The sequence below is a fragment of the Dicentrarchus labrax genome, unplaced genomic scaffold (genome assembly GCF_905237075.1).
Source record: "Dicentrarchus labrax unplaced genomic scaffold, dlabrax2021, whole genome shotgun sequence".
NCBI classification, from domain to species: domain Eukaryota; kingdom Metazoa; phylum Chordata; class Actinopteri; family Moronidae; genus Dicentrarchus; species Dicentrarchus labrax.
In genome coordinates this window covers 1,616,675-1,643,251 of record NW_026136710.1, presented here as the reverse complement: position 1 = coordinate 1,643,251, position 26,577 = coordinate 1,616,675, and the positions used below count along the sequence as shown (strand labels likewise).

The following is a 26,577-nucleotide window of genomic DNA, read 5'->3' as shown; positions in this document are numbered from 1 at the left end:
GCCTTTAATAAAAACACAAAGCCGAAGGAGCAAAGAACGACAAACCACACAGAGACGTTTGTAACAGAGCCCGTATATTTTTGTATATTTTTTTCTGCAAAATACAAATACTACCACATTTGTGAGTGAGGGAATCGCTGTACATCATCTCTGACTGCGACGACAGAGGTGCACTTTTGTCTTTTTTCTTCTGAGAAACATTGTCTCCAAATGGCGACAAAGGCCAGCTTATGCCGCTAACAATCTCTTTAGAATATTAAACTGGTGTTTATTAGAAGCACTAGTGCACATAAAGAGGGGGGAATACAGCCCGTTTACAGTACAGAGGACATTCAACCGATGTCGCCAAATACAAATAATTTCATCAGGGGCATTTGAGGTACAAGTGGATGACAGATTTGACAAAGTCCAGGCAGTTACTCATTAAAGAATCAAACCAAAAAAACACAAATAAACACATTGTATTTCACACTTTGGTTAGTTGACACTCCGCCTGCGGCCCGAGGACGAGCTCCTGGCCCTCCTGTCCTCCGCCTCTGCTGTACTGACGAGTCGGCGGGGTGTGGGGGGGGGGCGTGCGCAGGAAATCTGAGCTGGAAGCCGACCAACCCGGAGACATCATCATAAAAGAAAACATATCTGGGCTCTGCCCGCTTTCAACTACAACAGCTAGAGGGGTTCTAATGGGTGAATTTTAGTCGCTGGATTTACAGCAAACGGGGCACAAACAGACGCAGAGGGTTCGCGGCCGAGGGTCCGAGCTCCAAATATACAGTTTTTAAACCAAAATATTCAAATGTGAACAACCCCCAGCCACCTCTCCGCCTCTAAAATAAAACAAAACAACGGTCAGCTTCAGTCTCTTCAGACTCTTATTGTGGCGGGGTGTCAGATCCAGTTTTAGGTACAAGGCACAAATGACTGTCCACAATGTCGAGTTACAGCCGACATACAGCGGTGGAAGGGGACTTACTCCTGTTTCTACACCTCAGAGGGAAATATTATCCTTTTTACTGCACTGCATTCATCTGACAGCTGTAAACATGTGTTGTTGTTGTTGTTGTTGTTGTTGTCGGTCCCTCCAGGATTTCACAACCTTTTTGTTTTTGGGGTTTCACTTAAAAAACAGTTTGAGGCCCAAAGACGCCAAACAGCAACGATTGGAGTCTATGTTTATCTGGTGACCCTCTGGAGGGGCCCGACCCCTATGTTGGGAACCACTAAACTAGCTAATTGTATTTAAAGTAGTTTAAAGCATTGAAACCTCTCTATCTCCCCCTGGTGGCTGACTGCAGTATGGGACATAAGGCCTGCTGCCTCCATGTTAGCAGATGGGTAAAATAAATGTTTTCCAAAGGTTTTTGTCACTTTGAGTTGTTCTTATCACCCAAGTTTGGTTTTAAATATTTGAAGATATAAAAAGTGGGTTTGAAATTGCATATTCATAGATTCTGGAGTTTTTAATGAGGTAGAATTTAATGTGAAAATTATACTTAAAATTAAATCACATTATTGTTTCCATGCAGACTGTCTGTATATATGTCTTAAACACACGTCTGCAGGAGGTCTTTAACTTGTAATGGATGTATTGGTACTGTAGTAAATGTACGTCTTCCACCACTGCACACGCTGTACGTAAGTTGTGCCGGAGTTGAAAACAGCAGATTGTCACCGTGATATGATGTTTGAGTCTGACACCCGCTGAACTTTAATCTCCCTGAATGTTTGATAGAAAATGTCGTGCACCACTCTGTACTGTTATTAAATAGAGCTGCGGACATCCAAGAATATCAATTTGATATAATAAGGAATATTCAAAAAAAAACAAACAAACAATAACACTATAAACTGTGCAGCAAAGCATCACTGTCCGGTTGGATATGGCTTTTTAGGAGTGCAATCCTTCCTCTGACCGCTAAATCCTGCTAAGCTATCAGCACATGCTGTGTAACAAGGCCATGAAGGAAGTTTTATTTCTCACCCACAAAGACCGAATGTGATTTATTTCTGTTGTTTGATGTGTTAAAAACACAGATGAGTTGTTTTGTTTTGAAGGAAAATGACACAGGTTGTTTTTTTGTATGGAAGCAAGTAAAGGCCAAAATAATAACTTTTTTTTTATTTGTATAGCAACAATCATCAGTATAGAACATAAGTTAACTAAAATTATAGAGAAGTCTGTCAAATAAAGGCAAAAAGCTCTAAAAATAAAATAAAATTATGAAACCACTATTGAATACATTTTTCTGAATACTTGAAATATATATGTAAAAAAATCTAACGAAAATCATGTTTCATAAATTAAATAAATTTAAAATTCAAGCAACTTAAATTCAGAAAGATGGTTATCAAAGTAAAATATTGAGACCTTACAAATTTACAAACATTTAGTAACTTCCCTTAAAATGTCGTTTTACATCACTAATTTCTTATAATCAATATAAATCTCTTTGTGTTGAGTTTTTAGGAGACGTATTTGGCTTTTATTTGTATTTAATTCATGTTTGAGTATTTGTGGCAGTAAACAAGAATGTGAATCCAAATAAATAAAAGTTGTGTTAATAGTTAATTTCGGCCTTTCTTTGCTTCCGTACTGTTGTGAATCTGGATTGCATTCGCTGAAAATCACATTTTTTTTCTAACCCAGCTCTGAAAATTATTCACTAACTCTGATAAGCGTCTTCACGTCAAGTGAAAATTGTCCAAAGCGTCTTTTCTCTGCAACCTGTTGCAAATAAACATCCGTCTCACTCACACTGAAACCTCCTCGGCCGCCATTTCTCTCTCACCAGAGCTTCATTCCTCTCCCTCTCTTGCTGAACTTCCTCTCTCTTTCTACCTGTCTTTTTTTATTTGCCACGCTTTACCTTCTATACATTCATATATAAATGTGCTATTTTTTATTTATTTTTTTTTAAATGTGCGCAAATATGTTGAACCTGCAACTATGTTGAACCTGCGTGGACCGAGCGCTTCGCCTCGGGACGCCTGCTCTCGCGGCTCCAAAAGGTTATTGAACTCACCAGTAGCTTCAGAGTACCAGACTTCTTCACTTTTACCTTTTTTGTGTTAGTTTGCATACATGTGCACATACGTGAATGTGCATGTAACATATTTGTTATTTACTTATATCCCGAACACACACACAAAACAAGCGATGCATGTACACCGACGGACTCTCCAGCTGCTTGAGTACGAGTTCGACTCCGATTTATCAAACTGCTAAAACATTCTGGACTTCACCGAAAGATACAAAAACCTTCCCTTTTACGCCGACTCACAGACTAAACACCAGTAATAATTTATCAGAAGTGATGTATATAATGCAGAACAGGGCAGATTTAGCCTACAGTGCTATCATTGAACATTATAGTATGATTTCTTTCCATTTCAGCTAATTATTATCATTTACTTAAAGCCTCTGACCATATTAAAAAAATTTGGTAGATAAAAACAATCCAATAAAATCATGATTATATGGTGATCTATTCCTCTTCCAACCTTGTGCATGCCCTCGCCTCTTACACATCATAAATACATATATATAAATGTATTATATAGAGATTAATAAAAAAATTCACGTTCTTGCCAAACAAAATGAGAGGGGTTTATCTTTTGAGCACTGTGGCAGACGTTGGGTAAATCCTTGTCTCTGATTGGCTGACTGTGGCTCGTCGCTGTGAGTCGAAGGGAAGTAGCCTGAGAAATGTTTCACTAATTCAGTTTCAGCGAAGAACTCTTTGAGTGTTAAAAGTTTGATAAATACTGATCTCTTTCCTCTAGTGTACAGCTACAGTACATGTTGTAAATACAGCAGTCTGACTCCCCCTCATGTACATGTTACCATTACACATATAGCACACCCACTCAGTACAAGAAGAATATAATAATAATAATAATAATAATAATAATAATAATAACAACACTATAAGGTAACTTTACTAACTCCCCTCTGGCTGCAGCCCGGCTCCCATCATGTCGCCCACCCCTCTGATAGCCTCATCCGCTTTACAGATGGGCTGTGATGCTCCTCCTGACTGGACAGAGGTCGAAGGAGGAAGCTGTCATTCCCGTGATGATCCTCGCGCTCCTCGCTGCCTTCGTACGAGCTCCCACAGCTGGACACGCTGTCGCCGGGGGAGTGACCCGGCTCGCCGGGGCCCCGGCCTCCGACGGAGTATCCGGCTGTGGTAACGCCTCCGCCGAGCCCCGCGCCGATCATCCCGATTCCACGGTCCCTGGGAGGTGAGGCTGGCTCGGACTTGATGTGGAGGTGCTGGTGGCCGACGAGGTTCAAGTTCGAGTTCTGACACAAGTTCCTGGTAGGCGAGAAAATAAAAACATAGAAGCATGAAATAGGAATCTGCACAGGAATAAAAGACAGTGTCATCAGCGTAAAGGCGAACCTGCAGTTGTACAATGAAGAGGTGATACTGTTCAAATAAATGATGAATGAAACTGGTTCAAAGGCTTGGCGACTCCCTTTGTGAAGATGAAAATAAAGACAACACAACAGGGTGAAGTCAGGTCTCTAAACCTCAGACAACCTGACCAGTGGTGATGGATGTGACACCAGATCCTGTGCAGACTTTTTGTCTCAGATTAGAAGAAGAAATCTGTCTGGGACCATTCGATGTACGTCTGAAGAAACAGAAATCTGAACACGCTATGATAGATGCTCACCCCATGTGTCCGAGTGCTGAGTGCTGCAGATTCTGTATCTGCTGCTGCTGCCAGTTTGTAACTGATCCAAGGCCAGAACCTCCAAACCCAGACAGGGAGGACAGGTCGTTGCCAAGGGAGAACTCTGAGAGAAAACAAACACATCACTCAAGTCAGAGATGTCTTTTTAACCCTTTTTTAGATCACACTCCCAGTCATACAGTAATTAAATCTAACAATTTATATCAGAATCCAATCATTGTGTCTTCCTGTGAAACTAAATGTGACGCGTGCTTACGTCAGCATGAACTAACCGATTTCAACCAATAATATCACAACATTCACCTAGCCCACTGATTATTGTACAAACACACAAGCCCGCGGCAGTGTTGCTGTGCTGTAATCACCTGTGCCATAAGAAGAGGAGAGTGTGGACGGATACCCGCCCATCCCCTGTCCAGGTAGATTCTGAGCAGTGATGGACACGGCAGGAGTCGACAGCGTCTGAGCGCTCTGAGAGTGATTTATTCTCTGGTTCTGCAAAGAAAAGAGAAATCTATCAGACAGACTACACACACTGATACTGGAGTAAAAGCATGAATGTAAAACTCTACTAAATTCAAAATCTTAATTAAAGAGTTACTTACCAACATCAGATCAAAATCCTCACACTGGAGGGCAGCGTTAAAGCACAGACTTTAATGAGTCTCCATGTATAAATAATAGAAGCTTCAGGGAAATTAACACAATAAAATAAAGAGATAAAATGACGGACACACTCACAATGGTTGGCATGTTGTTGCACTTGTTGGAGGGGGGCATCAGCGTCCGGAGGTCTGGCTTACGGCTCATGCTCATTGGAGGACTCTTATCCTGCATGTTCTTGGAGACTCCTCCTGGAGACAGCAGCCCGGGGGAGGTGCAGTGGTTGCTGTAGCTGCCATTTCCTGTTGAGGAAACACGGACAGAGGTTCATGTTTAAATGTGTTTTTTAATTCTGATTCACTACCGATAACCTACAGTGAGACAACAGCCTTCATGCACAGGCAGGTCCATCGAACTGTCAGTGTTTCTGAAAGCTTTATTTTCTTGGATATATTATTATTATTATTATATCTTAACCGTCCTGATCAATCACAATGAGAATTTGATGAGGCCCTCTCTCCTTACATGGGGGTTTCTTCCCCCATAATATAAAGATAAGATGCTGAATAATAACACAAGCCTTCTGTAACAGTCTGGAAGAGCAGAAAGGACTCGTACCCACAGTGGAGACCACAGTGCTCGTCAGCTCTGCACCCATCAGACCTACAGACACAGAACACACATGGTCAGATTCCAGGAGGTCAGATGTTTAATTCTTAATGTTCACACACACACACACACACACACACACACACACACACACACACACACACACACACACACACACACACACACACACACACACACACACACACACACACACACACACCTGCGTTTCCAGTGCTGGAGGGCCGCTGGGGTGACATGCTGTTTCTCTGCAGGGAAGAGATGGGCAGCAGGTTGTGGTTGTTGAGACCGCAGCCGATCCCGGGGTGGGAGTACAGCAGACTGCTGGGGTTGCTGCCAGGGACCGTCACGCCCATGTCGTAGTTGGAGGGAGGCAGACCCTGCTGGACAGTTCAGGAGCCGGTTAACATCACACGGTAACGGTCGATTGATATCGGCCGATCGATTGCAGATATATTGGAGCAGTATTGGTCAAACTGATATTTATAGTACTGATGTAAAGCTACTTATTTTCTTTTTATTTATTCTTTATTTTCTCAGTGTTTCTTTCTAGAATTGGTGTTAAATTGTATAACATGTTTAAGAATATTTAACTCAAACATTCTTTAATAAATTTAAGAAAGTCATACTGCTACAAAAAAAAATTCACTATACATAAATCTTTAGCTCTAAAATCAATATCAGCTTCATAAAGTCAATGAATTATCAGTGCGTAATAATAATCATTTATTTTAATTTCTTACACAAAACAACAGGTAGGATTTATCTAAAGAATGTTTGTCCACTTTGATGAGTTATGTGATAAATATGTAAATATTTAATAAATTTAGGGTAAACAACAGGTTATAAACTTATTTTTAAAATACACAAATGTTGAATTATCCCATCGGTATCGTTCGTAAGAAGCAGGTAATCATCAGTTATTGGCTGAAAAGAGAATTCATATCGTGCGTCTGTGAGGAGACGTCATTAAGACTTACACAGATTCTCTGTCTGTTGATCATCAGGTCGATGTCCTCGTTGATTTTGCGATATTTGTCGTCCGACTCTGGGCTCTGGCCAGCAGAGTCGTCGGCCTCGATGTCGGGGCTGTCGCAGCCGTTTAAACCTTTCTTACGCAGCGTCTGAAAGACACAAACACACAAACAGAGATAATTCAGCAACTTAAATACTCGTTTTCTATTTCAAATATACACAGAAACATACATATATGTGTATTTTTATGGTTAAAATTGTTGTTCTCCTTCCTACAGTTTGATGTTTGAATGATGTTTGTGCAGTTTGACACCAGAAGGAATATAAAATATCTACTCACGTACTTAGTTTTTATCCTTATTACTGTGACTTTTTGCACAAACTGCACATCTTCCTTTTAAAATAAGAACCATATTGTCTGTTGTTGTCTTTATAATATTTTCTATTTATGCTTCTTGACTTGCAGTTCTCGTTTCCCTCGTCCTGTTTATTGTTCTGCACCAATAAACTGAGGCAATAAAACAATTAAATCAATGATATTCCTAAAGCCCAGTATGAGGAATAACTAATGCTGACGCTACGTTACGCTATAATAATGTTTATATGTACACGAAGTGCTTCACACAGGGCGACAATAAAGTCACAACAAGTAGATTTTGCAACTGCAGCGTTCAGAGTTCACAACATAGAATCATATTAACGTTTTTAGACTATTCCATCAGACTTAAGAAGTGAGAACAAGAGACAGAAGCCTCTCCTTCTCACTTCACTGAAATAACAGCAGAAAGGCAGAAGCTGCAGTGAATATTTCAACCACAAGAGGGCGCCATCTGAGCAGAAACCCACAAAAAGAGACGTCAGTGTCTTCATCCATTACAACAAAGAAACACCCTGACTTTCTGTCAGTTTTATGTGTGACTGAACATTAAAGAACACGTGGACGTCTATTAGAGGATGATGATTCTCTACGAGGCACTTTGAGTATTTCAGCTTTCTGCTACTTTCTACATTTCCTCCGTTACAATTTAAAAAGGAGAAATATTCTGATTTTTTACTTCAAAACTGTGAACGCAGAGTGCTTGTACACAGTTATGTGCTACTTTTACTTCAGTAAAACCTCTGAGTACTCCTTCCCCCGCTGTGTGTTGTACAGTATGCGGTTTCCTGCTTCAGCACTTCACAGCCCATTAGTCCAGTCTGTCACTGAATGACTGCAACACACACACACACACACACACACACACACACACACACACACAGGGCTCGGTGCAGCTATCCCACTCATCCCAGTCATGTCCACCTGTTTGGTTTTAGGGGGAAGGAGGGGTAGGGTGAGAGGAAGGAGGGAGGAAGAGGGTGAGGCAGCAGCCACCACCAATACTAGCGTGGCTGCCGGAGGGATGGCCGTAGAAGGCTATTTTTTGCTCCTGTGCTCCGCGGCGTTTTCTCGTCACTCCCAACCCTCCCTCACAATCTGTCAATCTGGCTCGTCCGCTAAAACATAAAACCGGCTCCAGTAGCCTCCATTCCCCTCTTCAAACACACACACACACACACACACACACACACACACACACACACACACACACACACACACACACACACACACACACACACACACACACACACACACACACACACACACACACAACACACACACACTGCACTCGACATTACACACCCACGCCTTCCTTTCCCAATAAAAAGCACAGCCGGTGTGGGTGAGATACAGTGGGAGAATTCAGATTGTTCCTTTAAACCTGCAATAAGCGACTATATGTTTGTCTTCAGCAGAAACCGGCTGATCTATCATCGACCTTTAAGTCGAAACCTGAGGAATTTAAAGTCCAGGGGAAATGAAAACTGTCAGTTTAACCCTTTAAGATCACATCCTCAGTTAAATTGTTCCCATGTTGACAAAGTCTGACAAAATATTCACAAAAACTCAATTTCTTCTTTCTTTCTTTCTTTCTTTCTTTCTTTTTTCTTTCTTTCTTTCTTTCTGTACAAACACACAACTTTATCAGTGATTTGGGTGAAACTGGATCAGATGTTGCTGCTAATGTAACGGGGCTCAGCAGCCTCCCAGTGAACACAACCTCAAAGACAGACGGAGGACAGGGTCGGATATATTGGTTCTCTCTTCGCTTCCCTACAGCGTCTAACAGTGAGCAACATGAGCTAACGCCACCGGCCACAACACACTGTCCACATTTTCCTCTCTAAACTTTTCCTTTGGTTTCATTTGAATCGTTTCCAGAAGCACACAGATGTAAAACTACCTTGAATCCGTACTTGAGCTCAGTAGTTGAGTAAATATTCTTCTACTTGGCCAGGAATGTGTGTGTTGGGGTGTATGTGTGTGTGTGTGTGGTGGCAGGTGGTTTGAACAGCTTCCTGGAGACAGCTGAGGAGGGAGGGATGCCATAATAATCATACCAGACCCCCTCCTCCTCCTCCTCCTCATCCCGACTCCATCCACACCTCCACCCTCGCTGCTTTACTTTTCCATTGATTCTTCCTTTTTCAGTTGCTTCCACTGGCCTGTTTTCCGTGGGTGGTCTCCTCCTCCGCCACATCAGATGATGAGTCCATGTGTGCTCCAGCGTTTCAAACGTACTACCAGGAGTTTTAAAACTGGCGAGGAAACATAATGGGCTCGAACTGGTGTGTGTGGTGTAGTGAACTCTCGCCTGTAGTCCCCAGAGGATGAACCCTACACTGTGATCCTCTGACTTTACCTCAAACATTTGGCTTTTAGTGGAATATCTCAACAATTACTGACTTTAATATCATAAAATTCAGCGCAGATATCCCCGACCCCCAGAGGATGAACCCTACCAACTGCTGACGGCCCTCTGACTTCTCCTCTAGCGCCACCATGAGGTCGACATTGTAGGTTTTTACTGAAATGACTTCTGGATGAACCCGTAACAACTTTGGTGATCCTCTGACTTAATTTCATCGTCAGGTGTAAATATTAATTTATAAACACTTTATGACCTATAAATCACACACAGACCAACATATTTAGTCGAGCTATTAGTTCATGTATTACGTTTTACTCTATTCTGTGAGATGTGTGTGTGTATTTTATCTAATGTTTGTTTGAATGACATTTTTTATTCCCTGTGTTTAAGTTTTAATGCCACACTGTAAACCAATATGGTGCAGTATAAATAAAGTTATTGTTATATTCCAAATAGTCAACATTACTAACATTAATACCTGCTTTTATTGTTTTGGATGTGATTTTGCATTTTGAGCCTCATGCATACAGTTAACTGTAGTGTTACATGGATTTGTTTGTTAATTGACAGATATCTTGTATAATTATGAAAGTTTTAACAACAACAATGTTGAATAAATGTTTTATTATCAGTCTATAAGCATTGGTAAACTGTCAAAATACTGGTTTTATCAGTGAAAACAGCTAATTTAAAAAGGTATTTTAACTGTTTTTACAGTGTAAAAAGCTTGAATTACACATAAAAAGCTACAAAATGTTATGTAAAGAATTAAAGCTTGAAAACTTTTTAAGAAGTTACTGTAATTACTGTATTATACAGTTATTTTCTGTTATTTTACTGTATTGCTTTTGGCTCTACAGCTGCTGGAACATTACTGTGCACTGTGTACACTTAAAGTGCATCTGTAATGGCTTATTTCCTAAATCCTAAAAATGTATATTGAATTACTACAAAAACTTTAGCAGGACTCAACTCCTTTAAATACACCAACGCCTCCACTGTGACGAGATAGAAGAATAAGTAGAAGGAGAAGAGGAAGAAGAGGAGGAGGAGGTTGTGGGGAACTAAGACTTGGTTACTCAGCCTTAAGTTGCTTCTCTTCCTCCTCTTTATTTTCCTCCAGTAGCACACACACACACACACACACAGTTATACGCTCACTCATCCACGGGCGAACCGCAGTCGCACACACTCACAGCGCCGTCACGGCTATTCTTAGCTGTGTACCGGCCTATTTATAGACCACTACCGGTTTCCAGCCATTTAGTTGGGAGGGATCGCAGCCAACACAAAGGAACTGGACTGAGCATATGTGAGCGTCACTGTGTGTGTGTGTGTGTGTGTGTGTGTGTGTGTGTGTGTGTGGTGTGTGTGTGTGTGTGTGTGTGCTCGACTTTATTGGAAACTTCATCTGTTTCTAATCTGAAGCAGTTAAACACACACAGAGTCGGAGAGGCTGAAGCAAAATAAGGTTAACAGAGTAAAAGTGAGGAATGCAGAACTCCTCGGGTTTATAAATAGCAGCGAGGTTCCCAGGCTAAATGAGCAACAATACAATAAGCTGATAGTTATCTAGCATGTACACACACACACACACACACACACACACACACACACACACACACACACACACACACACACACATAAAGGAAACATGCCAACCCGCCACATGAGTGGAAAAAAAAAGATGACCAAAACAAAGGAGCCTCTCTTCGACAAAAAATTCCTGTCTGGCAGATATTTCATTGGTGCAGAGACTTTTCACAGCTCACTATCACACAGCCAACACACACACACACACACACACACACACACACACACACACACACACACACACACACACACACACACACACACACACACACACACACAAGTGGATAAAAACTACTTCTAAATCTTCTTCTAAACTCGGATGTTTCTGCTGCTTTTCTTTGTCTCATGTGAGGGAAAATTCGGTTACAAAAGTCACAGAATCGGCAGATTGGTGGATAATGAAAGAAGCTACAGGATGTACGAGAGAAACTTAACATAAAAAAAACTATAAAATAGTTAAGAATCATCATAAGACCTCAGTTATAATGTTCCCCTATTAAACAATGTCCGACAAAGCCTTCACAATCATTGTGTCTTCCTGTGAAACTAAATGTGACGCGTGCTTACGTCAGCATGAACTAACTGATTTCAACCAATAACATCCTGACATTCACCCGTCAATCAATCTTCAACTTTTAGTGACGCAGAGCGAAGATTCATTAGTTAGCTAGCTTGGAGAGATTTTGCCTCTTTATTGAATGCAAAACAACAAAATGTCAAACGTTAAATACAAAGACACAAGCTACTGGGACAGACTAACGTTAAAGCGTTACTAGGCTAAAGTAGTTCCTGTAAGTACGCCACCAAGACTCAGCTAAGCGAACCGCATCCCGACTCCAGCTCTGTATTTAACTTCAGTGTTGAACGGTTCCTTGAAGCCCAGCTAATGGGAGGTCAAACACGTGGAGCTTATTGCACTGACACAGCCGCCTCAGCACCATGTCATGCCATGTGTTGTTGTTGTGGTTGTCTCTTAAAGACTTCCATCCCTCTCGTCATCCAATCAGAGATCAGAGATCAGCGAGATTAGACATTGAGTGTTGGCGATGAATCACGAGTTGTCCACAGGAACCGCAGTGCAACCGTAGCAGCCATTTTCCTTCAGGGAGTCCATTAAAAAACTAATAAAAAGCTTTTATTTAATATGGTTTGTTTTATTCTTTAATTGCCTTCAGCCAGCTCGGCTTCATCGGGGTGATTATGACGTCGTTTTGGGGTTTTACTGGATGCATCCGTCGACAAAAAGCTTAACTCAAGGTCCACTTACTGTTGTACTGGAGCTTTCAATCATTTGCTCCACTGTCATCACATAGGTAAGGTAATAATAAAAGAAAGATAATGGCAGGTGGTGATCCTAACCCTTGTCTCTGTTCAAACATGAGGAAGGCCGCAAGATGCGATTGAAAGCTCTGGAAAAAGCCAGTAAATGGACCTTGAGTTTTATATTTTTTATTATAAATCATATTTTCTATATATTATTATAAACAGGATACAATAAGTACCTGTCAATAGGTTAAAAAGACCAAATTTCACATTCTTTCAAACTCATTTTTCTGCTACTGAGGGCTGAATAACTACGGTGGCTAACGGTTTAGCTTCCAATTCAAGCTTCACATCCAGCAAATAAACAACATTTCTTACATGTATCGTGATTACAACATCAGCCAACCTCGTTGTCCTTCCAGAGGCTCTGATTAAAGACGCAGTGGCCTAACGCATCCGTCTGTACCAACCGTCTCATGCTAGCATGCTGCGAAAGGGGCTAAATAACGCTCCAAAGTTACGCTCAATGTTTGGAAAAAGACCTCAAGATATGGATATTATATAACAGGCATTTTCTGTTTTATACACAAAACAATGCATCAATTAATTGGGAAAATAACAGACACATAAATGGATACATCCATAATTTGTGTCCACAGAAACAAAGTAAGGCCGGAAGGCTGGAAGGATTTAGGTTGGGTAGTAAATGCAGGAAAATAGAGAAAGAAGGGGATTATATAAATGATATATCCTCGTTAACTAAAAGCAACACCTCACTTTCCCTCCTCAGTCTGGACTAAAGTGAACAATAATCTGAACAATAATCTGAACACACAGGAAAAGGAAGCTGGAGAGTGGCGAGAGAGGAAATGTCATACGGAGGTAAAAGTGGACGCGGCGAGTGGGCAGTAAATAACCCTGCTGGTGTTCACGCCGTGTGGATACACCGCAGAGATGAAGAGGCTGCCTGGACAGATTAGAGTAACGAGCTAAACTGGATTGTGATAGATTACAGAGGATTACAGGGCATGTAAGCCTGGTTCCAACGGGGCCGGCCAAGAGGCCATGTGGTGGGCCGCGTGGAGGAAAAAAGGCTCAGGTGCAACTGCACATACAGTACATGTGCACACAATGAGCACACTCACAGGGTCACAAGTCCACAAGTGTCACCAGCCTCAGGTTACCACCAGGCAGAGTAAAGTAAAACAGCTACCTCAACCTTTTCTTCCGTATGTTATCATGTATGAATAGTGTGAAGCCCACCTTGTCTAAAAACCTCTAAAGCCCCCCCCACAGACACACACCGGAGAGTTAGCCTCTACACACAGGTAAAACGCAGACACTTTTATAAACAGCGTGAATATGCTTCTAGTGACTGTAAAAGCTCCAGCAGCTGCTCATTAGCTCTGTTAACTCTGTTAACTCCACTACCAGCTCGCTGTTCCTGTTGTGCTGCTGTGGTCGCTGTCATCTGCAGGACTCTGATGCATTTTGTTTAATTTGCTGAGAGGGAGGGAGCTTGTATAGAAATTAAACTTTTTGTATAGTTGTATAAAATTAAACTTTTTTGATCCGCTGTGGTGAAATAACATTCATTATAATTTCTCAGTGAATCCTGGAGGAGGTGGAGGAGGTTGCTTTCCCTGCACCAAACTCCTGCTCGCTCTTTGACTTCTGACAGCTTAAGTCTGACCTTGGTGACAAGGTGTGCTTAGCAAACGTCCACAGAGTGTTTGTGTGTGTGTGTGTGTGTGTGTGTGTGTGTGTGTGTGTGTGAGTGTGTGTGAGCGTGTATGCATGTGTCCACAGAGGCATACACTTGCTATTGTGTTCTCCTAACACTGTTACATAAGTCGGGACAGAACAAGGTTCAGTCTAGTACATACTGTATTTCTCTGTGCTGTATTATACTGTCACACACACACTGTGTTGAATAACATGTCCAACAAGGAGGCGACACGCATCCAATTTCTAGCTCATTTTCAGCTAGTTCAGGCTGCAAATCACCGTTATTTTCATTACGGAGTCACTTTTTGATGAATTAATTGGTGATTCAATCTATAAAATGTCTGAAAATAGTGAAGAATGTCCATTATTATTTCCCACAATTCAAGGGAATGTCTTCAGACGTCTTGTTTTAACTCTCCAAAACCAAAAGAAACCTCATAGACGACACAGAAAACCAGTAAATATCCACATTTAAGAAGCTGGAACCAGAACATTTGCCATTTTGCTTAAAAAAAAAAGACATTTACTTTATAATCAAACTTGAATCGTGTCCATTTGCGTGTTACTTACATCCACGATGTCGGAGTTGGTCCTGCTCTCGTGGGGCTCGTTGTATTCGGTGTATTTCAGCAGAACTTTGTCCATGTCGGTGCTGGCGTACTGAAACAGCTTGTTGGTGCTGTTGAAGATGATGAGGGCGATCTCGCAGTCGCACAACACACTCAGCTCGTACGCCTTCTTCATCAGACCAAACTTGCGCTTGGTGAATGTCACCTGGAGAAAAAGGTAAAAGTTTATCTCCAACTGTGATTGGAGCACAGATCAAAAGGGGCGGGGCTTATGAAGAGTCAATTGGGATGTTAGCATTTAGTTTAAAGCAACACTGTAAGTGGAGCTGCAGACTGTGAGGGCTCTACTTTCCCTAAACTTGTGGTGTATTTTCCAGACATCCATTTGTCTCCATTCATTTCAGCACAATATGAGGGGATCAGAGTGCAGCTCGTTAAAATCAATCCGCACTTAAACGGCATTACCGCACATAAATAATGAAACTAAATGCAAGGCTTGATGGATCGCACAACTCACGCAAGAGTCTGCTCATTGATTTTAACTGAATGGAAATCAATGGCTGTCTGAAACTGGAGGAAAACCAGAAAAAGGACAGCAGCGTCAGACTGACACAGAGGGCACCTGAGATGTTCTCACTGCACGGGGAAACTGTGTAAACACAGAAGGTCAAAGTTGAAGCAGGAAGTCGGTCTGTGACGGATGTTTACAGCCGGACAGTTCGGGGAATAATTCTACTGTTCGCCTTTATTTTCTCTTCTAAATAAGTTTGATGAACCTGGACGTTTGCTGCCCGCGTCTGATCGTCTGACTGCGTCTGTTTGTTCCCCCGTTGGACCTATTTTTAACCGCCAGCCGCACATCTGAGTTATTATAACCACAGCCTTCAAAATAATAATAATAAAACTATAAAAGTTGTTCTTTAAATCACACATGATGGTAACAAAGGAGCTAAAACTCATAAACTTATCTTTAAGGATGAAACACACACTAGTATAACCTCATACGGTCCAGGGAAGGATTGTGACGAGGTCAGTCCTGCCCTGCTACGGGGGTCAGGAAGCATATGTGCCTGCATTTCCTGTCATAACAGGAAGAGAGGAACCCCCCCAAGACAAGACTTGTGTGTGTGTTCATACAATGCACACAAGCAGTTGAGCCGCATTGACAACGAGCTCTCATTTCTCAGTTGTCATATCTGTTGCATGGAGCTGGTTGACTCACGTGAACTCACACAGTCGCAGTGCGAGAGGATCATGTGACCCGATATCGCCGGCGTGTGTGTGTGTGTGTGTGTGTGTGTGTGTGTGTTGTGTGTGTGTGTTTCAGACTAAGAATCTGTGTCGTTTTGTCTTTCGGACGTGTGACTTTTACGTTGTTTCTATCTGCGGCGTTACATTTGTGCCTCATTTCTAAAAGTAAGAAAACTGAAAATAGTCAAACTTGAGCACAATTAAGGTTAAACACTGAAAACACTTTGCCTCCGTTTAAAAGGTCCCACTTTCAGGAGGATCTGTTGTATGTTTTCATCATCACCGTTGTGTTTTTGTTACCTTAGAATTAGACGTTTTTATCTACAGAGGCAGCGGGTCCTTCTCTGGTGGCGGAGTCCGCCATGTTTCTACAGTAGCCCAGAACGGACAAACCAAACACATTTTCTCATCTAACTTGGTGAATTAAGGTTTTATTTCCACCAAACCAGAGTTGGTGATTGTTGGAAACACTAACAGAGACGCTTTTAATGAGTTTTATTCTGTTTCTGTCCACTTTGAATGAAGTTACGATGGTCTGGAGGTAAAATTAGTGTTTTTGTCTCTGGAGTCTGGTGGAGAGTGATAGTGATATTATGGCTGTTTGTGGTTAAACTAAAGGTCTATCTCTGTAGGGATCCTTTCCATAATGCTGTCAGACACTGACAATAACAACCTGAGTCTGTCAGTGGCAGAAACTACTACTGTTAGTGGAACAAACAACAACTACTGTTAGTGGACGCACTTTGATGGCAAATTTGTCGTTAATGATTAACGTTTGCGTTACATTTCACAAACTCTGTGAATTAAGGATTTATTTCGACCAAACCAGATTCGGTGAGTTTTATTTTGTTTCTGTTTTGGGCCGAGATGCTGGTGCTTTAGTGGGAAAGTAAATTTCATTCCAGTTTTAAAAAAGGTGCACGTCTGAAAGTCTCCTGCGTACTCACGTGTCTGTTCCGTTCATCCATAATCCGCGCTATCTGAATCTTTTTTCTCCCCATCTTGGCTGTTTTGTTTTGTCTTGCTAGTTCTTCCTCTTTGTCACAAACTTCTTCTGGCTCCTTTGACTGACTTTCAGGTCCTCACAGTTTTTCACTTTTCAATCCCAAACTGCTGGCTTCTGCAAGAGACAGGAACAAAAACATGATCATTGGGGTTAATAAAAAAAACAACAAACCTCAATCACACACATGCCCGCACACGGATGAGAGGAAGAGGACGAACTGGTTTTTGGATTCTGTGTCACACTTTAAGAGGTGGCAATGAAAAGGACAAAAGATCAAAACTCAAACAGAAACATGTATGAACACCACTTTTAATTTCCAAAACCGGGATTGCGTGTGGGTATCATGTCATGCTATAATGCCGAGTGTAAACCGCCATGCACGCACAGACAGGCCACATATTGTCTGTCTGCATGCCCGTCCATTCACTGCTGCCGTATCCCCCTGACACACCCAAAAACCCAGCTTCCTCAGGGGGTTACTGTACCCTCAGGAGGAAGTGAAACAACTGGGCATGTCAGAATGCAAATAATAAAGAGTTTGGCTCTGTCATATGCTGTATGAAAAAAACATCTGGAGGCTTTCAGAAACCACATTTGAAGACAGGATTTTCTTTACTGCTCGCCAGAAAACTTCCTCTCTGGGTGGAGCTCAGATGGGACCAGCAACTCAGTTTAAAGCTCTAATCTGTAACATTTCCTCATTAAACAGTGTATAAACTCTATGTTCTATATGTAGTTGTTTTCTTACATTATCCCAAATGTTTCCAACAATGTTCAACCTCAGAGAAATCTGTCATTTTATTTTGTTTACCGGTCGCCTGTCAATGACGCCATATCCCCTTTGTGCCTGCGTCAGCGTTGTGGTTGTCTGCCAGAAGCTGTCATACATTGACTGTTGATCCAGTCTGAAGCCACATTGTTACCATCCACTGTTTAGATCTTGGTGCTTTTTAACTCTAGATTTGAACCGGATGAAGGATTTTAGTCATCGGACGTCTGGATCTTAAGTTATCAGAGAAACAAGCTGAGCTAACGTTAGCAGCAGCTCGGCTCGCAGCCCCTCCGCGACGTCCTTTGTCTGTCCAACAGCGTGGGAGAAGCAGTGATTGTTAAGGTGGAACTGCTTTATTCAGTGTGTTTAGTGGTTTTAATCAGCGGGTCTGTTTGTGTTGGAGAGGAGGAGACCTCTGTGGATCATTGGGCTCCCGGTAGAAACCTCCTGAACCATGAACACTGAAGGAATCCTAACCGGGAGAAGCTGACTGCAATGACGCCAATGGTGGTGAAGACAACAACTCACATGATCCCACGCTGCTTCACCTCATCATCACACTTTATCATTGTTAATTTTTTTTATGTGTCTCTCACAACAGAATAATAACATAAAGACGAAGCTTGTTTTCTGCTCTACGTATTACAGCTCCAGTGTTTATCGGTATTTTGATGTTAACGGGGAGAAGAAGGAGACATCTTGTGTACGGCAGGAAAACTTTAGAAATGAAACAAAATTTGCACATTCATAGATTTTAAGCTTACACTGCAGTGACAGAACATACCAAAATAACCAGAATTTCCCTTTAAGACACTTCCACATTGGCTCCAGGTAACACTCAGTGTGCCGGCTGCTCATAAACCATGTGTGTATGACTAAAGTGCGTGATGAAGTCTTGACCATGTGGAAAACACCAGCACACACACACAAACACACTTTCTAGTTCAACTAAACGCTCCCGCCTCCTCTAACCTCTCCCTCAGACCCTCGCATTAAAGCCCCTTCGCCCCTTCATTAGCGTGAGGAGGAGAAGAAAAGAGGGAGGAAGGTGATATTAAGCAGTCAACGAACCTTTTGTTAATCTGTCGTGTGCCGCGGGGCGTGAAAGCACAAGCATAAAGGAGCACACAGGAATATGTGTCATACAGATTAAAGATGGACCTGTGCGCCTACCGGTGCATGTGTGTGCGCGCCATGTGACCCGTGTCTCGCTCCTGAAGTGGAGCTTAAGAGCTCGGGTCGCCGAGTTAACTGGATGTTCACACACGCTGAGACAGACGCACACAAACAAACACACACGGCAGGTTTTCTTGGCAGCTTTTCCGGCGTCATCGCAGCAGCAGGCGAGGAAAAGGCGCTGCCTGCTTGCAGGAGGCGGCGGCCCTCAGGCGCACGGGGAGAAATGGAGAATGAAATTGGGATTTGCGGAGATGTAAGACGATGACGCAGGTGTGCTCTCGGAAAACAAAAAGGGAGAGAATGACTGCGGTGTTACAGTTTCTTTATCTCCCTCATTCATCATTAAAGATGTTCGTTATATGAGAGGAAGGAGGCAAGAAATGATTGTTTTTATTATTATTTGGTTGATAAAATGTCTAAAGGTTGTGAAACGTGTCCATGGTTGACGTTTATAAATGTCCAAAAGCCAAAAATATTATATTTACAATGTAAAAGCAACCATCAAACCAACAGGAGGAACTGAATATTTTAACTTTTATCACATTTTTTGGAAGTTGGAAGCACAAGGGACGATTGATTGATTTATAGTGATCCTAGTTCAATCATTCAGGACATTAACGCCATGCATAACTAAACTTTAATTAGTATCATTGGTAACGCCTGTGTTTACCCTACTAGTTCTTGTCAAAATGGCTGCTGTGGAAAAGGTCTTTTGAATAATGTTTATAAACTTTATAAACTAAAGAACTAGCCTCAGACTGTTGGCATCAAATCATAAAGACTGGAAACAGCTAACCTAAAAGCCCTCTTGTCTTATAAATACTGACGTGTCTTAAAGTAAGCATCCATAAATAATTAGTTTTTCTTATCATAGTTGACTTTTACTGGAGGCCCATTAGCTTGTTAGCTTATTGTTAGCCTCAGTTTATCCTATGAATTCATATTTTAAAAAAGGTGGAAAAAGGTCTTTAAAATAATGTTTGTTTCTGTTGTTCGGCTCCAGAAACTTGTCACGCTCCGACGTTTTATAAACTAAAAGAACTGATTGATTAATAAAGAAAACAGCAGCTGAATATTGAGGATAATGATTGATCGCAGCTGTAATAACCTGTAATTTCCACCTCTTCTCTCGTTTCCTGCGGTTGGAATAAACAAATACAAACTGACAGCTCCTGTCACGAAGTCATAATGGACGTGTTTGTTGCCACCAGGAAGAAAACAAAACAAAAACACTGATAATAAAAACGCTATCAGGATCATCATCAGCAGCAGCGAGCAGCGACACGCCGGCCGGAGAGCATTACAGGAATATCTGGAGTCTGAGTCACGCTGCCTGTGAGCCTACCTCGCTTCAGGAACACAGCACAAGGATCAACAACATCGGTTTAAATTTAGAGCCCTCGCAGACGAGCACACTCAGCATGTTGGCGTAAAACAAAAGAAAAGGGAATTTTAGGCCAAACTGAGACTGTGAGATTGCATGAAACAATGTGTGTGTGTGTGTGTGTGTGTGTGTGCTGTTATCTGTAGGTTTGATTTAACGCCGCAGTTTGATCTTTTTCCAGGATGACAGCAAATCTCCACCCCGACTTCACCCACGCGCACACAAACCTCCCCGCTATTTATAGACCCCCGGCGTAAAAAAGCAGAAGGACTCCAAAAATAAAGAAGGATGAACTTTTTACCCCAAACAACAATACGAGCAGTTTTCTGGTTCACAGACAGAGAGAGAGAGAGAGAGAGAGAGAGAGAGAGAGAGAGAGAGAAAAAAAAAGAGAGACTGTTGAACAGAGGAAGAGATGGAAATCAGCCATCTCACGCAGGCCTCAGCTGCTCCCTCGCCAATTATTTTCCAACACGCTGAAAAAAGAGGCGGGAGAGTGTGACTGTGTGAATGCCTGTTTGCATATGTGCTGTACGGTTTACACGCAGCGCCGGCAGAGCGGCGGCTAATGGCCGACATGTGGCGGTGCCCTTGTGTTCTTTGGCAGGACACTCTGAGCGTCTCGGTGTCGCAGGGCGGCGAGGGGAGGGCGGGTGGTCGGCGGAGGGGCGAGGGGTGACGGACAGACCCTGCTGGACCTGGAACCGAACTCTGAATCCATTAAAGAAAAGCAGTTGTAGCCGGCGAACGTTATTAAGCTATAAAAGAGAATAATTAGAAGGAAAAGTTCGACATTTTAGGAAATATGATAATTTTTAGATGAGAAGATTTAAACCACTGCTCAGTTTCAGGTTATTGTTATTAAAAATATATATGACATAGTATTTTGTGACATAATAAAGCATTTCAACCCCAAAAACATAATAATAATAATAATATAATATCTGGCTAACTTAGCTTAGCACAAAGACCAAAAAAACCACTAGCCTTAAATCCCTTTTCTCTTTTAAATGCTAACAAGTATGAAAGCGTCCAAAAATAAAAACGCGACAGTTTCTGCTTTTATCAGAGGCCCATTAGCTTGTTAGCTTCCTGTTAGCCTCAGTCTGTTGGTATGAGATTGTGTACGGAGGTTATTTCTGAGATGGTTTTACATTAATATTAATATCTGTATGCTAATTATAAAGACTGGAAATGAAAGGAAAACATTTTGTTTTATAAATAACAGAACAATGAACTCTGTGGCAAATAGATTGATTATTTACTCCCCGTATCAATACCGATCAGCTCTTTATGGCGCGCTCCAGGCTAACACAAACACCTGTGTGCGGGTAACTAAGGTGTAAACGTGTATTTGGTCGTGTTCGGATGTAGAAATATGAGACGGCGCAACACGTCGACTGTGTTCAAAGTGTCTCTTTGAGTTTAAAAAACAAATACAGGCTAAATTACTGGTGGAAGTTGCCTCTCAGGGCTCAGATGTGGATGCAGGTAACCTGATCTAATACATGTGGTTCGGTGGGGGAGACCCCTCTATAAGCAGCGGGTGAGTCACGCCCCGTGGCACAGACAGCTCGCCACATGCTCGGCATACGGGAGTGATATCACACCGACATCTGCGGCGTCTTTGCGGGACCGCAGCATTTCTGAAACGCTGCCATGAGTCCGATTAGAGCAGCTTCAGAACTTGCTTGAGATTTATCGTGTTTTTAAGTTTCCTTCAGTATCAAAGTAATCCGGTGACAGTTGTCTGTACATCCGCTGGTACATCGCCAACGGGAGCTGCCGATGGCTGATTCGGCTCACTTTTAATTCCACTTTGCCAAAATATAACCAAATATAGGCAAAAAAAAAAAAAAAAAGGAGAGATCAATGACATCTTTGATGAGCTTTTAAGGGACTGTTAGGTTGATAGGTGTAGGTGTAGCTAGCTCACAATTAATGTAGATTAGCTATATCTATATCTTACTTTATATATATATTTATATTTTATCTTTTAACCACCTTAAAAATGGTTTTCAACATAGATTAGCTTAGCACGTAGCATATTTAAGTAAAAGAAAGGAGGAAATTGACTGAGGCTTGCTGAACTGTGGTTGGAGCACAGAGCACACATTTATTTTTTTTTAGATAAAATGTATTTTAATTCATACTTAATAATGCATGATGCAGTTTTATGGCTGGTAAAAAAAATAATATTTTTGGTTGGTAAATAAAACAGACGAGCCAAAAAATTCACTTTAAACACTAAAATCCAAAATATAAAAATACTTTGCCACAGTTTGGTCCAAAATTCTGTCAAATTTAACCACATTAATTAAGATTAAACTTAAAATAACGTAAAAAAAAAAAAATAAAAAAAAAAGTAAATTAATTAATGATCTGTTATGGACACATTTTAGACTCAATTTAATAAAACAATATCTCATATTAGTAAATAAATGTCTAACGCCACCGTAAATCTATATAAAATACTTTACTAAGATGCTACAATTATGTGATTTTTAGCTCAATTATTCATTTTAAGGCTTTTCCAAGCAAGTATTGATATATAATTGTTTTTAAATCCCCATATATTTCTGCCACCCTTTGGCCACCCCATGTATCGATCCGCCCCTGCATCAATCACAAACTTTCTCCAACTACAAACATCAGTTCAGACTCTCTCTTACCAAAAACAAAAACGTTGCTGAAGAAAAGTTAAAACCACACAGTTACTTCCTCACATGTCCCGACAGAAAAACTTCCCCGAGTGTTTCCAACCGCGCTCCGCCGCCGGGGAGAAGTCGACACAAAGCCCCGCAAACCGAGCTCCAGCTCCGGGCACTCACACTACAACCTGACCGCCGAACAGACGCGAGCTCCGGAGACACAAACCCGAAGGTGTTTCCTCTGAAGTGAGGAGAGCAGGAGGAGGAGGAGGAGGAGGAGGAGGATTATCCCGCTTGTGTTTATTTCCTGTTGTTTATGGCGTGTCAAACCCGCACGCCCCGCATCACACTCCACACACGCACACGCACACGCACACAGAGCTTTACCTCACACTGCTCCGCTCCGCAGGTCTTTCTCCTGCGTGTGTCCGTCCAGCGGCTCAGTCCATCGGTGAGTCTTCCTGCGCTTCCTCGGGCTCAAAGCACCTGGACGTCAGGAGGAGGCATCATCACACCGCACGTGCACGCACACAGCACGCACGCACGCGCACAGAGGAAATAAAATAGAGAGGAGGAGAAAATGTTTTAAATAGAGCTCCAATAAGACATTTCTCTCTGTCTTTTATGTGTCTTTGTTTTTATTTTAATCAGTGTTTTCAACAGGTTTCTGTGAGAATACACTTTAATATAAGTTAATATAATATAATATAATATAATATAATATAATATAATATAATAGGCTATATAACTACTGCCTCCCAGTGGAGACTCCAGGAACTGCTCCACTGCTCATCCATTAACTCCCAAACCAATAAAACTGTTATAATAAACAGTTTAAAGCTGCAGCAGGTAACTTTTATAGACTGAATCTTTCATTATATACTGACAGGAGAACATGAGACAGATATTCTGTGAAACAATCAGGTTCCTCTGGTTCCTCCTGGTGCTCCTGATGGCGTTTGTGAGAATCCACCAGGGCCCGAATTAAAGCAGCCGATCAGAGCGACGGACGCTTCGGGACTCAACAATCAAAGATCTTATATATCGTTTCAAAAAGCAGAAACAATACTGACGATACTGGAAAAGACTTCAGGTGATTAATCCACCAGTAAGGATTATAATCCATTTGTCTGTCAGCACAATCTTCTATTCAGGGTGAAGTGATCATCTCCTAAATTATTAGCCAAATATATCGTCTTGAAATTTAAATATTTTAATTTAATGTGATGAAATGTGATTGTTAAGCCCGGAAAAAAGCTGAAAACTTCAGAAAAAGGCTGAAAACTTTAGGAAAAAAATGAAAAACTTGAATAAAAAAAGTGAATAAATAATAAATAATTGGTGAAATATAACTCACTACGTACAAATCTGAGGTAAATGTACTTGACTTGATTCTCCAAAACATCTCAGAGGGAACGATTGTACGATTCTACATTTACAGCTTTCAGGAGAGTTTTATTAAATTAAAGTCAATTAATCAATTAGCTGAAGTCATTTTTCATGTAAAAACATTTCCTGTTTCCTGTGACTGATTTTAATCATTTGAATGTGTTTGTAATATTTGGACTAAATAAGCATTGTGAAGGATTTATTGACAGATTAATGGAGAAAATAATCATTAATAAATTATTATCAATCAGCTCCAACAGTGAAATTCTGCTTTTACATTAATGAATGAATCAGAATAATCTAATTTTATCAGATATAACTGAACAACAATCACAGTTTAATACTGTAAATTCATTTTACTGATTATATGCACATATATTCAATGCAGGACTTTAACTTATAGTGGAGTATTTGTACTTTTACTAATAAAATAAAGGATCTGAATACTGATGATTTCTGATTAATCTGCAGATTATTATCTCAGTTAAAAGTTAATTTAATCCAAAAAATGTCAGAAAATAGAGTTTCAAGGGACGTCTGCAAATGTCTGTTCACAGGTTTTTTTATATTCATATCTTCAGAAAAAGCAAAAAAAAAACTTAAGAAAAAACTTCAGATAAAAGCTGAAAAGCAGAAAATCAGATTCAGTTTATAGTTACAGAAGACAAAAAAAACATTCACATTTGGAACCAAAACCGAAGCTGTAGATTAATTGATTAAAACAAGTGCATGTTGTGCCCGACTAATCGATTAATCGCCCGCTCTAATAGTCAGCTCTACTTTACTTTCGAAGCCAGTGGCGTAACACAACAACCTGCAGCCTCACTGTGACGAAGCATTTTCCAGCTCATCCAAAAACGGTTTAATGATCCCACAGAACTGCATCCTATGTATTATATTATTATACTGTGTGTTTAAAGAGCTTAACATTATAACAAATAATAAATAAATAATGATTATTATCCATTCGTCTTCTCTGCTATTCATGGTCAACTGATCATATCCTGAATTATGGGCTGAATATACATATTGAAATGTATCAGTTTGAATTTAATGTGGGAAATAGAAACTTTAACGTTGAGCACAAAACTTCATTCTTGGACTTGGAAATACGGAAAAAAACGTAAGAAAAAAGTTGCAGTCAGCTTCTCCCGGTTAGGATTCCTTCAGTGTTCATGGTTCAGGAGGTTTCTACCGGGAGCCCAATGATCCACAGAGGTCTCCTCCTCTCCAACACAAACAGACCCGCTGATTAAAACCACTAAACACACTGAATAAAGCAGTTCCACCTTAACAATCACTGCTTCTCCCACGCTGTTGGACAGACAAAGGACGTCCCGGAGGAGCTGCAAGCCGAGCTGTTTCTCTGATAACTTAAGATCCAGACGTCCGATGACTAAAATCCTTCATCCGGTTCAAATCTAGAGTTAAAAAGCACCAAGATCTAAACAGTGGATGGTAACAATGTGGCTTCAGACTGGATCAACAGTCAATGTATGACAGCTTCTGACAGACAACCACAACGCTGACGCAGGCACAAAGGGGATATGACGCCATCGACAGGCGACCGGTGAAACGCAGTGTTACCTGAATAAAATGACAGATTTCTCTGAGTTTGAACATTGTTGGAAACATTTGGGATAATGGAAGAACTCAACTACATGTAGAACGCAGAGCCAGAGTTTATAGGTATTGTAACGCGGTTATGCAATGTCACACATTATAGCTTTAACTTGAGCTCTAGTTTCCTGCCTGTGCTGTTGTTTTGCTGGGGCAGCTCTCACTCGCTGATTCCCTGGGCTTCATCTTCTACACAACTCAACAGCATATAGAACACAAACCTCGAGTTTACACACATTTTAAAGCAGGAACGTCACAGATTATAACTTTAACGTCCGTCCCTGTTTTAGTTCACTCACCGGTGCTTTTTGTTCTGTCTTCACCTGGAAGGTTTCCCCAGCAGCTCCAGCTGTGGGTTCACTCAGTCGATCCCTTGTATCAAACAAGAAAGGATTCTTAAAGAAAAAGAAAGCGAAAGAAGGAATATTAAGCCAGACCAGCTGGCTTAGAGAAGAGGGGGGGACCCAGAACTGGGCTGCGTTTGGATCTGAGATCAGTCCAGACTGAGGCGAG

General features: G+C 41.3%; 1 protein-coding gene across 6 annotated transcripts; it reads right to left on the bottom strand.

Annotated features, from left to right (window-relative positions):
- Window positions 1-53: 53 nt before the first annotated feature.
- On the bottom strand, window positions 54-26,577 carry mef2ca (myocyte enhancer factor 2ca). Of its 6 annotated transcripts, none has more exons than XM_051412851.1 (12): window positions 26,364-26,577; window positions 23,443-23,541; window positions 17,011-17,183; window positions 14,814-15,017; window positions 6,915-7,058; window positions 6,137-6,317; window positions 5,926-5,970; window positions 5,446-5,609; window positions 5,310-5,333; window positions 5,070-5,199; window positions 4,684-4,807; window positions 54-4,319 (listed from the first exon to the last, which is right to left on the bottom strand). In XM_051412851.1, exons 3-12 carry the CDS (start codon window positions 17,062-17,064, stop codon window positions 3,974-3,976), a joined length of 1,416 nt encoding a protein of 471 aa, XP_051268811.1. In that variant the 5' UTR covers window positions 17,065-17,183; window positions 23,443-23,541; window positions 26,364-26,577; the 3' UTR covers window positions 54-3,973. The 6 variants fall into 6 exon arrangements, with proteins under 6 accessions (XP_051268811.1, XP_051268814.1, XP_051268815.1 ...); XM_051412854.1 differs by having other exon boundaries at window positions 6,137-6,314; XM_051412855.1 differs by lacking the exon at window positions 5,310-5,333.

Coding starts and splice junctions, on each gene's coding strand:
- mef2ca (XM_051412851.1), bottom strand. CDS start 17,064: ATGGGGAGAAAAAAGATTCAGATAGCGCGGATTATGGATGAACGGAAC. Junction 7,059..14,813: donor CCAACTCCGACATCGTGGAT/GTAAGTAACACG, acceptor TGTGTCTTTCAG/ACGCTGCGTAAGAAAGGTTT. Junction 5,971..6,136: donor CTCCAGCACTGGAAACGCAG/GTGTGTGTGTGT, acceptor CTGTGTCTGTAG/GTCTGATGGGTGCAGAGCTG.